Source organism: Gopherus evgoodei, chromosome 3 (assembly GCF_007399415.2).
Source record: "Gopherus evgoodei ecotype Sinaloan lineage chromosome 3, rGopEvg1_v1.p, whole genome shotgun sequence".
In the NCBI taxonomy this organism is placed as follows: Eukaryota; Metazoa; Chordata; order Testudines; family Testudinidae; genus Gopherus; species Gopherus evgoodei.
Window position 1 is genome coordinate 163,309,126 of NC_044324.1, and position 15,184 is coordinate 163,324,309.

Below are 15,184 nucleotides of genomic sequence, written 5' to 3' on the forward strand. Positions count from 1 at the left end.
AGTAGACTGAAGCCTAGAAGGCAAGAAGAGTATAGAAAAGATAGAGCTCCCAGGCTCCTATTAAGGTCAATAGGTTTCTGTATAACTTTTTTGTTCCTATTTTACTGAGAATGTTGGTATATTTTTTATCTGTGCCACTCAAATCAAATGGAGAAAAAAAATATCATATCTTATGCAGGATGACAAGGTGTCTGTCAGTAAGCACTGGTTTTGGTTTAAGTTTTGTGGCGTTCATTGGCAGCAATGGATGCACACAAACCCCCAGCACTGGAAGAACACGGCTCTTTTTTTCTATTACTCAGCAGTTTCGTACCAATGTATCAGATTTGTTAGTCTGCCTGCCACAAAACACACACACACACACACACACACACCATTGAAGCCCATTTAGTCACCCTCAAGCCAGTCTAATTGGCATAAGACAGAGGGGAGAGCAAAGTGGAAGATGAGGCCACCTTGTCTTTTTAATTTGGATGTAGGAACAACAACATTTTAAAAACACAACATAAAGACCTGGTTGCAACCGCCAATGCCTTTTACAACATTGGATCGTCTTGGCAAATGGAAATCAGGCATGAAAGGGGAAACCATGCTCAAATTTAATGGCCCAGAAATGGCTGGAAATAGGTTAGCAGCTGGAAGGATTCTCCCCTCCTCACCCCCACGTCTATATCTGCCATAAATTTGTTATTAAAGTTCGCAGCCGATCCACACAATCCCACCTATAAAATTTAAATTATTGAGGAATAAACCACAGCCCCAGTTCACAAACCCCAGTGAAATTCTAAATGGTGGCAAACAGTAAACTTAAGTTTCCTTGAACTACTTCACATTATACAAAAATTTTCCCCAAGCAGCATCTGGGAATTGAAACTAGCTATAGGCACTTTTATGTTGAAGAGCTAAAATACTGGACACACTTCTGATTCATTACATGAGAATCAAAGGGCAAGAAGACAATGCTAGTTAAGGCCCCAGGTTGCTGCTTTTCTTAAAATGTGGAAGACGGGTGGACAAAGAGGGCTAGTTGGCTTAGAACTCAAGCAATTGTGAGATGGCACCAGATCTGAAAAATACTGGCGGGGGAGGAGGAAATCACCTCTTCGGTTTTGTGCTGGCCCTCTGCAATGTACCAATTAAATCCCAATTAATCTTTGAGTGCAAAGCAGGATTTAATTGCTGCACAGCCCTTGTGCTGGCCCACTGCAAAGAGGTGAATTTTGCCCAGTAGCATTACAGTAAGGCACATGGGTGGGTTGTCTTGAGTGAGATGTGTTTATGTCTCAAAAAAAGAATTCTGCATTTAGTTCCAGGAAAGTTAATCAGTACCTGAACATCTATGGTGTTTATAATGTAGACTTTTATATTTTATGTTGGGAAGGTCCAACTGAGGGCCACGTTAGCAGCTTGGCAGAAGGCAGAGAGCTGCACCTAACTTGATAACATGAAACAGATTACATCCCTCCACATCTTTAAAGACACAGCTGCAGTTTGATATGGAGATTGTGCAACATTCCATCTCAGTCAGAGCAGCCAAGAGAAGTATCTGGGTCATGTAATTTCTGTATTAAAGAGAAGCCACATTCTAAAGCTTCACGGACCACACTTTGGATGCTCCTCTTCTCTACTTAACAGAGAATACCAAGCTGGACTTACTTTCTCCATCTTTTTCAGTGTGCCTTTCTGCCTTACCCTAACACTGCATTAACTGTCACTAAAATTTTGATCTGTGTGTCAACAATGGAAGACAAGCTGGAGAACAAGAGTAGTTTTTTGGAGTGTTTTGTTTTGTTTAAGTGATGTGCATTTCTTTAATGAGAATATTAGATCTGCCACAGTAAAAGTCACACCTCTATAAATGGAGCACTGCCTCCCATTTCTTATGGTTGAAGGAACCCCCCCCCCCCCAAAAAAAAAACAGTGGCATCAAGAAATAGTTATCATCCAAAACCCTCTACACAAGGAGGCATACCTGAGGGGCTTGGAATCATGATGAAAGGCTGTGAAAAGAAAACCTTATTAGAACTCATCAGAACCTTTCTAGTACAGACACTCATTCATTCCAGCCTGTTGCAAATCTGGTCACCTAGTTACCAAGACTCCAAAAAGCAATAAAAGTATGAAATTACACTGAGTTAGATTCTCTCTTCAGCTATAATATTGTAAAGGTGGAATAACCGCTGCAACCAATAAAGTTAATTCCACATTTTTGCCAACATTTTTAACAGCGCGGGATCTTGTCCTTTGTTACAATTAGGTTACACACCTTCATGAACATAATACAAGTTTCCATAGAGCAATCAAAACAGACATTCCTTGTTTTACAGTAGGTGGCTTCAGAACTTCTTGTCAATATGATATCTAACTGGAGTGCTGGGCTCCCACAGTTTCTCCTCCTAATGTGTAAGGAGACACCCATAATTCAAGCAGCGGCCAATATTTACAGTTATTAGTACATGTAGTCATTCAAGATTAGTATTACAAAATTCCACACAATCCTTCTCATCAAGTTCTAGACGCAGCAATATTTACCCCTCTCCTTCCCAAATCCATATATTTCAGTTTTAACTGTTCTCTGAACTTTCAACATTTCTAGGGCATCTTGGAATGATTTAGATACTGTAAAACAAAAACAAAAACTTGCCATTTTAAGTCCGAAGGTCTTGACAATTCTATGTTCTAAAAATACTTTGGATACTGGGACATTGTCCTTTCCCCTCCCTCAGCATACCCTCTTCCGCAGTGTCCCCACTCTCCAGAGTAGCAGCACCTCTTGCCAACACGTAATTAAGAGCTCATTTGAAAGGGTTTTACATGGTGTATGCATGGATATCTTTTTTTTTAAAAAGGGAAGAAAAATATATTACCGTTTTCTTTTTACTCAAAACATCTGGGGTTAACTTTTTCAAAAAACAGCTCATGTGCCCCACAACCACTCAAAAGCTCTAATTAGAGGCAAGAAATAAAATTTTCAGATATGCCCAAGTAACTTAGGAGCCCAAGTGACTCAGACTCCTAAGGGCTTGTCTATACAGAGAGTTAGCATGAAGCAAGCCAGGGTATAAAATCTACAGTGCACTCGCTTGGTGCACACTAACTGGCCAAATGGACCCTGCTAGAACACTAAAAGTTCCACAGTATGCTTTCATATGGGAATATGTCAAAGCACACTAAAGAGATTTTAGTGCATGGTAGCAGGATCCACATAGCCAGTTAGCATGCAGCAAACTAGTGCACTGTCGATTCACATTCTTATCTCTTGCGCACTAATACTCTGAGTAGACAATCCCTAAGTTAGTGGCACTTCTGAAAATTTTACCCACGTCTACGATTACACAACCTTCTTGGAAGTGGGGTAGAATAACCACTGAATACCCAAGGAGGTCATGCTTTAAAAAAAAAATTCAAAATGTGACTGTTTTTAAAACCATCTCAACTTCAAGTCTAATCTGAAATATCAAGCTGGGGAGGTACAGCAAGAGTTTCTGAACCAGAGATAGTGATCATACCGTACAGGTTTCTGTAACAGCTCTTCAGGTCCCTTTGACAGGTATTGCAACATTCAGACAGGATTTGATACCCAAAAGGTGATTTTACTCAAAAAGGACAGTTTAACTAAAACTTCATCTGTACAGACAAAGTGTATTCAAGTATTTTCTCTAAAATATGGACAGTGGAAGGACACTTTCCATGTAAAAAGTCTGTCATATCCTTTGTGCTCCTCTACATTTTGATCACGGTGGCTTTTCCCCCCAACTTCGTCTTGCACAGGTCTTGGCTGCTGGACACAGTGAACTTTAGCCACAAGTGCTTTTCATGTCCCTAAGGATGATTTCGTCCCAGGTAGGTTCTTGTTTGCTAAGCAGGCTCTCTTTAAGTCAGCTCCTTTGGCGCTTTTTTGATTTAATATTTTTGTTCATAAATTCACTGCTCACCATTTACTAATAGCACTGGCATAACCCAGACAAACACCATGGTAGCTCTGAAGCTTTTTTACTCACCACTGCCAATGCACCTCAACTCTGATCTTAAGCACATCCTGCTATTCCAATCCCAAGCTTCTCTTGGAGAGAGACTACCAGTTATGCCACATCTAGTGGTAGCAAGTTGGTGATGTGTGGCTAGGATAAGACCACACACTTGTTTTCATTTGTGAACTAGGCAGGACTTGAATCCAGCTTTCCAGAGGTGAAGGCTAGTGCAGTAATCTAACATGTTCTATATGCCTAAACCAGTTTGTTTGCAACTGTACAGTTTTACACCCAAATGAATTCTCCCATGAAAAGCAAAATTAAAAAAAAAAAAAAAAAGGTCCAGTGTAACAACTTTAGTCATTTCCTCCCACTTTCTTCAAGAACTAGAGTCCCAAGAGGAAGCAAGATGCCTCAAGCTTTAAATTGTCATCTTGCAACTGTTCTAATATAGACAAGCAAAGCTGATTGGACTCCAAAAAGCAAACAACTGTTGATGATATTAAGACATAGGAGATTTTTGGTTTGGGTGTTAGAGACAGGAGGTGCTAGCAATAAATCTGCCTTCCTCCTGCATAAATTTTGAATAGACAGTATTAACCACCTTCAAAAAACCATTGTCAAAATGTGTGCTGCTTCACGTTGTAGCTGTTACATTGTTTACTGTGTTGTACACATTCATCAGTTGTTCATAAGGCACAGAAATCTCCGACTCATTACTGGTAAAGGTAGATTCATCAGAGGACGGGAAATTCACCAGTTTTTTGGGAGTCTCAGGTTCCTCTGCAAGATTGTCATCCATGGAGGACTTCGAAGTTTCTTCATCATCTGAAAGATCTTCCTCATCATCTTCTTCCTCATTTACAAAATTTATATTGGCACTCTCAAAGATTAAGGGTCGGTAATCCCTGGAGTCCCAAACTTCCCCTTCTTCCTCGCTGATCCGGTCCAGCTGGTTTATAAACACGGTGCCCTCCAGGGGGCTGTCTCCAGTGCGTTTGTCATTTAGGTGCCTCATGATGTGACCGTTTTTGAGTCCTAGGGAAACATTGTCATAATCGAATGATTTGCTCTTTGTATATGTCACCAGGGCATCCCTGTTGGCATTCTGGATATTTGGTTTTGCATTTTCTGCTTTAATCATTTTGTCATTGCTTGTCTTCAGAGCCTTCTTCCCAATCTGCTTGATGAGATCATTGTATGTCTCTTCCTTCTTGGAAAGGAAGCTGAAGATGTTCACATCCTTGGAGCTGCCCATCTGATGGGCTTTTTTAGAGGGAGAGTGATTTTCAAAGGACTCTTTCCTTTTTTTCCTCCGTTTCTTGATTGCTTTGTGGACTTCCACAAACATACTGACCTTCCAATTGACAAAGAGTGAAAGCCAAGCTAGGCCCAGGTAGATCCATAACTCCACAAAATATCTGTAAAGGGCATGGTAGTTCACGTCCGGGTTTACACCTATAATGAATTCAAAACAAGAAAGGTTATATAACAAAAAGTATATACAAAGTTTAAGGAAGTTTTAGTCTGGATATAACTTGAAGTCCAATGAAGAATCTTCAAGAGTTTGCAGACCACCATTTTCATACTTGCCTTCCAAGAGGAAAGCTGAAATAGAAAACATGTGGAGGTTTGCATTTAAACTCTCCTAGAATGAGCTACTGCATCTGAATGATCTTTCGTTAAAAAAAACATTTTTTTTAAATTGGTTAGGGAGAAAGGACAATCTAGTTATCAAAGCAGAGGTCAGTAATTAAGATGCCGGATTCTGTTTCAAACTCTCCTGCATTGTTTTGGACAAGCTATGCCCAAATTTTCAGGAGTGCTCTCTAATCTAGGGCATTGTACTCTAGATATCTTGGGCTCAATATTCAGAGGTGCTGGTCGCCCACAGCTGCCACTGACTTCAGTTAAGTTATGAGTGCTTGGCACTTCTGGGGAACAAACACAACTTACCAAAGCAGAGCCTAGCTGGCTGAAGTTGGGCACCCAAGATTAAAGGTAACTCCTTAAAGATTAGGCCTCAACACCTCTGTGCCTCATTTTTCCCATCTGAGAAACAGGGACAATGCTTGTGCTTACCCCAGTGATGCTATGAGGCTTGTTTCTAAAAGTTTTATTTGCTCTAAATATGTATGTATGTATGTATGTATGTGTTTGAGAGAGAGAGAGAGAATACTTAACTCAAATTAGGATTATTGAGACAGGTATAAAGAATTCAATTGACTTTCTTGAAAAGTTAGGGGCTCTATGGTTTCCCAGCGCTTTGGCCTTACCTAATACTTTTTCACTGATGGGGTTAGGTCACAAGCCCTCTGGGTCACTCCCACATGAGGAGATACTAGCAAAATCTTGTGGTTGCTAGGACCAGTGGAAGCAAGGGCAGGAATGGAGCAGCGTCTCCCACTCCACAGTGCTGAGACAACTCTCTTTACCTCCCCACGCCTATCTGTTTCCCACAACCTCTGCAGAGCACTGAGCTCAGGGTCTAGGAAGTGCCATTTAGAGAAGTTGCAGGGCCAGCTCCAGAGTCTCTTGGAGTACTGCTGATCTTTAATAAAAGCTTCAGTAACGCAAAAGCCTCCAGATGCACCCAGACCTCAGGAAGTTAAGTAAATACACCAAAGCACTGATATTTACATTGAAGACAGACACACCTCAGGCAATATACAAATAATAAAATAGGAAGTAAACTGACCAGCAACAAAGTCTCCAAATCCTATAGTGGTGATTGTGATGAATGAGAAATAGAGACCTTCAACGTAGTCCCAGCCTTCAGTCACCATAAAGACAAAGGGAGGAATGACCAGATGGACTAAGACTCCCCAGACAATGAAAATAGCTGTGCATGTAATTTGTGCCTTTCGCTGTGAAGGATAAAGAAAAAAAATTATTCAGAAAACACAAGTCAAGTTTTCTTCCACCCCAGTGCATTTTACAGTGTGTCCATCAATGTTAGCCCAAATACTGAAGTCCATGATCATATCACCAACCCTGCACAGTGGCTGCTGGAGCAAAAGATAAGGAGTGCTCTGGTAGTAAGGAAGGGGGTTGTAAAAGGCCAGTGGAGGTAGAGGCACAGTTGACAGAAGAGGAGCAAGTGATCAGTGAAGCAGCACTATGGGACTGACAGGAGATAGCACTGGAGGGTTCAAGAGAAAAAGGAGAGCCAGGGCATGTTACATGAACTAAACCTGCAGTATTCTGAATTCCTAGGCTTCATTTCTATCAAAGGGTTTTGAGAACTACACAACCCACTCAAGCTGCACTAAGGTGTAGGTGACACCACTAACAACTTTGAGAGAACATCAGCCCTGTAATCCGTATCAGTCTATTAATTCTCTATAGGCAAAACTCATCCTGATACAGAGAGGCAGAACGTGGTCCCCACAGCGCTTAAGCTCTGTGCTGAAGAGATGGGATGTTGTGGCTGGAGTAGCCATAAGAGTGATCACCACACACACTGCAATTCATGGCACACATGGAGGGAATTTTAGCACTTTCCTTCCCATTCTCCCCCAATGCCTGCACAAAACCTATTTACCTGCTTGTGTACATACATGTATTTCACCCTCAATAGTTTCCTGTACCTGCTTGGTTTTACTGCATTAAACACTCAGGGCTTGGCTACACTCGAAACTCCAAAGCGCTACCGCGGGAGTGATCCGGCGCAGTACTTTGAAGTGCGAGTATGGTCACGGCGCCAGTGCTGGGAGAGAGCTCTCCCAGCTCTGCAGGCACTCCACCTTCCCGCGGGGATTAGCTTGCAGCACTGGGAGCCGTGCTCCCAGCGCTGCGGCACTGTTTACACTGGCACTTTGCAGCGCTGTAACTTGCTGTGCTCAGGGGTGTGTTTTTTCACACCTCTGAGCCAGAAAGTTGCAGCGCTGTAAAGCGCCAGTGTAGCCAAGGCCTCAGTTATGTATACCGATTATACACATTTCTGTAACAATGTTTTGTAAATGTCTTCATAGTGACTACGATATCATCAAATGTTTGTATTGTCATATAACCCAGAGGGCCCAATTAGGGCCCCATTGTGCTAGGTGCTGTACAAACTCTAGTGGTCACGGATCCTGTCTCTTACAAACTTACAAACAGGGCTGAGTCCTTTTCTCAGTTCAATCCATGTAATCCCATTGCAGAATACAGTCCTTAATAGCCAAGTACACTACCTAGATTAGCAGACATCTGAAGAACTAGAAGTTCAAGTCATACACCAACCACACCCTGCAGGAGGAAAAATAAGCAGAAATCCATACCAGGCTTACTCCTCGCTTTGTTAGGAACTGGCCCAGCCTCTTGGCACGCCCACCAAAGAACTTCCCCAAAGCACTGATCCATGTCAAGCAGAGAGGAACTCCAAAAAGCCCATAAAATATGCAGAAGACACGTCCAGGGGGTGTTTTAGGAGCAACATTTCCATAGCCTGAAAGAGATAAAAGACCATTTAGACAGATGACAATTCAAGGCAGTTCAGCATATACATAGGGAACTGTTCCCAGACATCTGCTGTACGAGAAACCCCAGGTAAGACATCGCTTTTATGAGAACCATTATGAACATCTACGCCTTGGCCTATTTCTGCAGATAAAGGAAGCCTGGTAGTGAAGAAGTGGAGGAAAGGTTGGGATAGAGCAAGTTGCCTTGGTGAGGGCTTTGGCCCTCTGATAGCAACTGAGGTGAGCAGATATTCTGAGCACAGATCCAGGCAGGGCAACTAGTCAGATTTCAAACCCTCTGCCAGAATTCTCTTGATTAAACCAGTTTTTGCTTTCTTGAACTTTTTACTGGAAGTTAAAGAACAATGAAGTCAGGGTTTTTTTCCCCAAAAGGTTTTTAATAATAGTAACAAGCAGAACATGATGCTGTATTTGGTTTCGCAGTAAGGTTTCCATCTCCCCTGGTCAATTTGTGATTGCAAACATTGTTTGTTCCTTGTCAGGACAAAAACAACAAACAATGCCCCTGATGTTTTCTTGCATCTTGCAGAGTTCTCTGGACATATTAGCAAAGACCTTCTGCAAAAGCAAAGGCAGATTTTTGCAAAAGGGTAGCAGCTGATTTTGCAAGTCCTGCAGCACAGTCTGTTTGCATTTCTGAGATGAGGAATAAGCCTTACAGTGCAATAGGATTCCACATGAACAAATCAGCAGTGAGATTAAGTTGAGTGCATCAATCTGCCCAGCTTTCTCCAAGAAATACAGGAGACAAACAGGAAGGCCTTCTGATCTGTCTCTTTCACTAATGACAATGCATTTATCAACAGCTTGTTTGGGAGTGTGTGGGATTGTATGGGATAGGCGAGTTTCACAAAATCTCATGCATGTGTGGATGTGCCAGGCCCCAAAGAATATATCTTTAAGTTAAAGGCAACATTCTGTGCTAAATTTATATCACACAGACATGAAAGTGTAAGCCTTGATTTGAACTAAGAACACATTAATCCCACCTTGTCAGCACATAGGATTTTAACTACTCAGTAAGGGAAATATTTCTATTACGTATTTCAAGGATTTGAGTTCTGTGGGCACAAAGTGAAAAACTGTGATCGCCTCACCAAATGTGCCTTAAAGATACATTTTCTAAGGTTTTTATTGATTTGTATACACTTCCTGTAAGTTTTTAATCTTCCTTCAGTGGACAGCCAGTTGGACAAGAGAGAGGGTACCAGCCCATTGGACTTAAAGGCCAGGAGACTTTACATGCTAAATACCCACCGATTGTTGTGATTACTGTAGCAGCAAAGATGACAGCATTAGGCCAATTCCAGTTGTTGAAGGTGTTGTTCCCAGTGATAGCAACCCCTTGCCCAGCAGCATCTGACACCACCTACAAGGAAACAATTTATAGATAAAAATCATCTGGACATAATGCCCAACACAAAGCTTGAAGTAGAAAGTTATACCAGTCAAGACTTCCCCTTAGTTCAACCTTGAAAAATGGTAATGAAATTTTACTGGACACCAGGTACAAAGTTTACTCACCCATCCTTGCTAAGACTGGGGGAAGGGGGAAAGGAGACACAACCAACCACATGAATGGCCATAGTGGGTCAGACCAATGGTCAATCTAGCCCAGTATCCTGTCTTCTGACAGTGGCCAATGCCAGGTGTTTCAGAGGGAATGAACAGAACAGGCAATCATCAAGTGATCCATCCCCTGTCACCCATACCTAGCTTCTAGAAAACAGAGGCTAGGGACACTTCAGAGCGTGGTTTTGCATCGTAGCACATCCTGGCTAATAGCCATTGATGGATCTATCTTCGAACTTATCTAGTTCTTTTCTGAGCCCTATTATAATCTTGGCCTTCACAAAATCCTCTGGCAAAGAGTTTCACTGGTTGACTGTGTGGAGAAATGTTTCCTTTCGTTTAAACCTGCTGCTTATTAATTTCAGTGGGTGACCGCTAGTTCTTCCATTATGAGGAATAAATAACACTTCCTTCTTCACTTTCTCTACGCCAGTCATGATTTTATAGACCTCTATCCTACGCCCCCCTTAATCATCTCTTTTCCAAGCTGAAGAGTCTTAGTCTTATTAATCTTTCCTCAGATGGAAGCTAATAATTTTTTTGTTGCCCTTTTCTGTACCTTCTCCAATTCCAATATATCTTTTTTTAAGATGGGGCAACCAGAACTGCACACAGTATTCAAGGGGTCAGTATACCATGGATTTACATAGAGGGAATATGATATTTTCTATATTATCATCTATCCCTTTCCTAATTCCCAACATTCTATTGGCTTTTTTGACAGCCGCTGCACATTGAGTGGATGTTTTCAGAGACCTATCCACAGTGACTCCAAGATCTTTCTTGAGTGGTAACAGCTAATTTAGACTCCATCATTTTATACGTATAGTTGGGATGATGTTTTCCAATGTGCATTACTTTGCATTTATCAACACTGAATTTCATTTGCCATTTTGTTGCCCAGTCACCCAGTTTTGACAGATCCTTTAGCAGCTCTTCGCAGTCTGCCTGGGACTCAACTATCTTGAGTAGTTTTGTATCATCCGCAAATTTTGCCACTCCATTGTTTACCCCTTTTTCCTAATCATTTATGAATATGTTGAACAGTGCTGGTCCCAGTACAGACCCCTGGGGGACACCACTATTTATCTCTCTCCATTTTGAAAATGGACCATTTATTCCAACCCTTTGTTTCTTGTCTTTTAGCCAGTTACTGATCCATAAGAGGATCTTCCCTCTTATCTCATGACAGCTCACTTTACTTAAGAGCCTTTGGTGAGGGACCTTGTCAAATGCTTTCTGAACATCTTAGTATACTATATCCACTGGATTATCCTTGTCCACTTGCTTGTTGATCCCTCAAAAAATTCTAGTAGATTGGGGAGACATGATTTCCCTTTATAAAAACCATGTTGACTCTTCCCCAACAAATCATGTTCATCTATGTGTCTGATAAGTCTTTTCTTTACTATAGTTTCAACCAATTTGCCTGTTACTGAAGTTAGGCATACCGGCCTGTAATTGCTGGGATCACCTATGGAGCCTTTTTTAATAATTGGCATCACATTAGCTATCCTCCAGTCATCTGGTACAAAAGCTGTTATAAATGACAGGTTACATATCATAGTTAGTAGTTCTGCATTTTCATATTTGAGTTCCTTCAGAACTCTTAGTGAATACCATTTCGTTCTGATGATTTATCACTGTTTATCAATTTTTTCCAAAATCTCCTCCAGTGACACCTCAATCTGGGACAGTTCCTCAGATTTCCCCAATCCACTAATGAAAATTTTCTTGCCTATTTAAACTTCTCTCCACACAAGTAGAGTTTTGCAAAACCACGGCAGTGTTTAAACAGGTTTACTTGGGAATAAGCTGTGGCTAGAGTTACATGGTTCCCCATGCAGCTCATGAACTAACTCCCACATTATGTTGGTGAAGTAGTATTCAGCTGGTGTCTAGCACAGCTACTGAATATGGTTTAGTGGGAACATATTCTGCAAAACAGTCAAACAAATTGTAAAACTTTCAAACATTGTTACAAGGCCTAGAGTAGCTTGGACGTGAACAGGGCCTAATGGAATCCTTTGGCAAGTTAAATAAAGCATAGGCAAGTGCTATTTCGCCTGCTGTCCCTGGCAAAGGCTGATGAGCCAGCACAAAACTGGGCTCCTTTTGGTTTGTTTTCCTTTGCTTAACTTTTCCAAGTTATTGCATACTATCTGGTCTCTATTTTCTTGAATCAGCCCTGCTTCTCATTCAGCTTTTTTTCTCATAACATGTCTTTGTATTAACTGAGCTGATTTGAATGCTAAATGTTTGTTTATAATATTTTGTGGTGGGAAAGGTCAATATTTTTGCTTTGCAGAGCTAGCAAATCAAAAGCCTAGCAAATCAGCTCAGGCCTACAGGGCACTGAAGACTCATGGAGAATCCTCACATTTGTGGGGACAATCTTTGGAGGTATTTTAGCCTAGCCCAGCGCTTCTCAAACTGAAACACAGGGAGGCTGCACTGGAAACACCAAAGCCCAGTGGCAACAGATAATTTGTATAGAAGTTTACAAGATTTTAAATAAATTAAATAAATACATAAATAAATGCATATGACCACAGTTCTGATATATACTTGAACCTTCCTCACTAGAAATTGCTTACCCAGTTCACTCTTATGCCTTGTCTACACTAGCGAGCTTACAACAGCACAGCTGTACCAGTGTAGCTGCGCTGCTGTAAGCTCACTTGTGCAGCTGCTCTACACCGATGGGACAGAGCTCTCCTGTCAACATAGTGCTGTCCACTTCCACGGCACTTCTGTTAGTGTAATTTATGTCACTCAAGGGTGTGTTTTTCAACACCCCTGAGCAACCAATTATACCAACGAAAGTGGTAGCGTAGATATGGCCTTAGGATACGTCTTCACTAGACTTTTGACTGCAATTAATTCGAGGTAGTTAACACATTTATAAAAGCTGGCATGCAGCTTCCCCGCACCATTTGATCCGGACTATAAATGTTTGTTCTTTACCCTTAATTGGCAATTAACTCAATTAATTAATTCAGAAGTCTAGTGAAGACAAGCCCTTAATAGAAATCCATAACTGATTAGTTAGTCCTCACTCTTCAATTCAAAATGCAATTTAGGACTTCTGAGGTTGCACTCCAGGCACTTTTAATGTAGGCTAGTCTAATCTAAGCACAGAGAAATGATCTCTTCTAGGGTCAGAGACAACATGGGGGAGGGATAGCTCAGTACATTATATACGAGTGTTCTGAGGAGAAGACTCTCCTTACACTGGCCAACACCATGCAGGTAAGTCTCTCTCTCTCTCTCTCTCTCACCCATGCACCTACCCTTCCTTCCTTGCCAATGTGGATCAGATACTGTACTTAGCACAGACACTCAAACCCAATTAATAAAACACACATCACTAATTAAATAAATATAATAAACTCCAGGTTATTTAATTTTGGACCCTAATACATACAACTACCCCTCCTGCAACAACATTGTCCTCAGAGTGCATTTATTAGGTATGTGGTGGAGAAACACAATTTTTTAAAAAATAAAAATGCATTTCACTATTGGAGACCATTTAGAGATAAAAAGAAGGGAGCTTTGGAGTCTGGATAAAGGAACTACAGAGCTCTGTACTGGGGAAGCTTGGCAAGCAGGCAAGATGGTGCATAATATTTGTTGTAGGCTAAAGGTTATATAGCTAGAGACGCAGGTAGAAAACAGGTCTGGCCTGCTGAGGACTGTTATCAGTTTATAGAAACCACAAAGATGGGTGTTGCTATAGGCAGATTTGTTGGAGCCACAAGTGCCCCTAGAAGAGGCAGGTGTTCTAGACCAAGGGTCAGCAACCTTTCAGAAGTGGTATGCCGAGTCTTCATTTATTCACTCTAATTTAAGGTTTCGCGTGCCAGCAATAAATTTTAATGTTTGTAGAAGGTCTCTCTCTATAAGTCTATAATATGTAACTAAAATATTGTTTTATGTAAAGTAAATAAGGTTTTTAAAATGTTTAGGAAGCTTCATTTAAAATTAAATTAAAATACAGAACCCCCTCAAACCAGTGGCCAGGACCCAACCAATGTGAGTGCCATTGAAAATCAGCTCATGTGCCGCCTTCGGCACTCGTATCATGGGTTGCCTACCCCTGTTCTAGACACAGCAAAGTTGAGGGAAGAATGCTTCCATTAACCTAGTTAGTGAGGCTGGAGCTCCTACAGTGATAGAAAAACCTGTTCTTTCATTGTAGGAAGCATTTGTGCCATGGTGCCACAGTTAAGCTGCTGTAGCCTACACTGTATACATGGCCTAAGTCTTTCAATTACAGCTAGGGTGACCAGACAGCAAGTGTGAAAAATCAGAACAGGCGGTGGGGGGTAATAGGAGCCTATGTAAGAAAAAGCTCCAAAAATCGGGACTGTCTCTATAAAACCGGGACATCTGGTCACCCTAATTGCAGCAGCCAGGGCAGCAGCCAGGCAGATCATACGAAATAGAAATGCAGAGCTGAATTCCAGCTGACAGCCCATACGCTCCTCATATGCATGCTGAGCAGGAAGGAAATGAGGAAAACTAAGGCCTGCATGAGAAAGTTGCACTGGTATAAACTAGGGTTACCATACATCCATATTTTCCCAGACATGTCCAGCTTTTTAGTTCTTAAATCGCCATCTGGGAGGAATTTTTAAATATCTAAAAACATCTGGGAAAATACGGATGTCTGGTAACCCTAAGTCCAAAGTTCCAGGGCTGGCGGCGCTTCCTTGGACAGCTCCCGGCGCCCGCCCACCGGCAGGAGCCTACAGTGTGGGCAGACCCTAGGCACAGAGGCGGAGGGGGTCTCTGCGTGCTGCACTGGCTCACTCCTGCTCAATCATAGCTGCGGGGGCAGGAAAAGCACCAATGAGAGCTGCCGGAGCCATGGAGCAGGGCTTGTAGGCGCCAGCAGCACGCAGAGAGCCTTCTGCCCGCCCACGACCCGACCCCAGGAGCCAGAGGGATCTGCCAGATGCTTCCCGGGAGCCGCCCCAGGTAAGCATCACCAGGACTCCCTACTTCTCCCCCCCAACAGGTCCCTCTGGCTCTTAGGATCAGGTGGGGGGCGGGGTGCGGTAGAGGGCTCTCTGCATGCTGCCAGTGCCTGCAAGCCCCGCGGCTCCGGCAGCTCCCATTGGCACTTTTCCCAGCCAATGGGAGCAAAGGAGCTTGCGCTTGTGGCAGGTG

At 42.2% G+C, this 15,184-nt stretch overlaps 1 protein-coding gene across 1 annotated transcript in view; it reads right to left on the reverse strand.

The window, feature by feature from the left end:
• Positions 1-333: 333 nt before the first annotated feature.
• Positions 334-15,184, reverse strand: part of KCNK5 (potassium two pore domain channel subfamily K member 5) — a 66,176-nt gene continuing 51,325 nt past the window's right edge. The window contains exons 2-5 of the mRNA XM_030557278.1: positions 9,692-9,803; positions 8,234-8,400; positions 6,670-6,838; positions 334-5,429 (exon numbers count right to left, since the gene is read on the reverse strand). Of these exons, the coding sequence (XP_030413138.1) occupies positions 4,609-5,429; positions 6,670-6,838; positions 8,234-8,400; positions 9,692-9,803 (1,269 nt within the window). The 3' untranslated portion in view covers positions 334-4,608. The remainder of the gene's footprint in view (positions 5,430-6,669; positions 6,839-8,233; positions 8,401-9,691; positions 9,804-15,184) is intronic.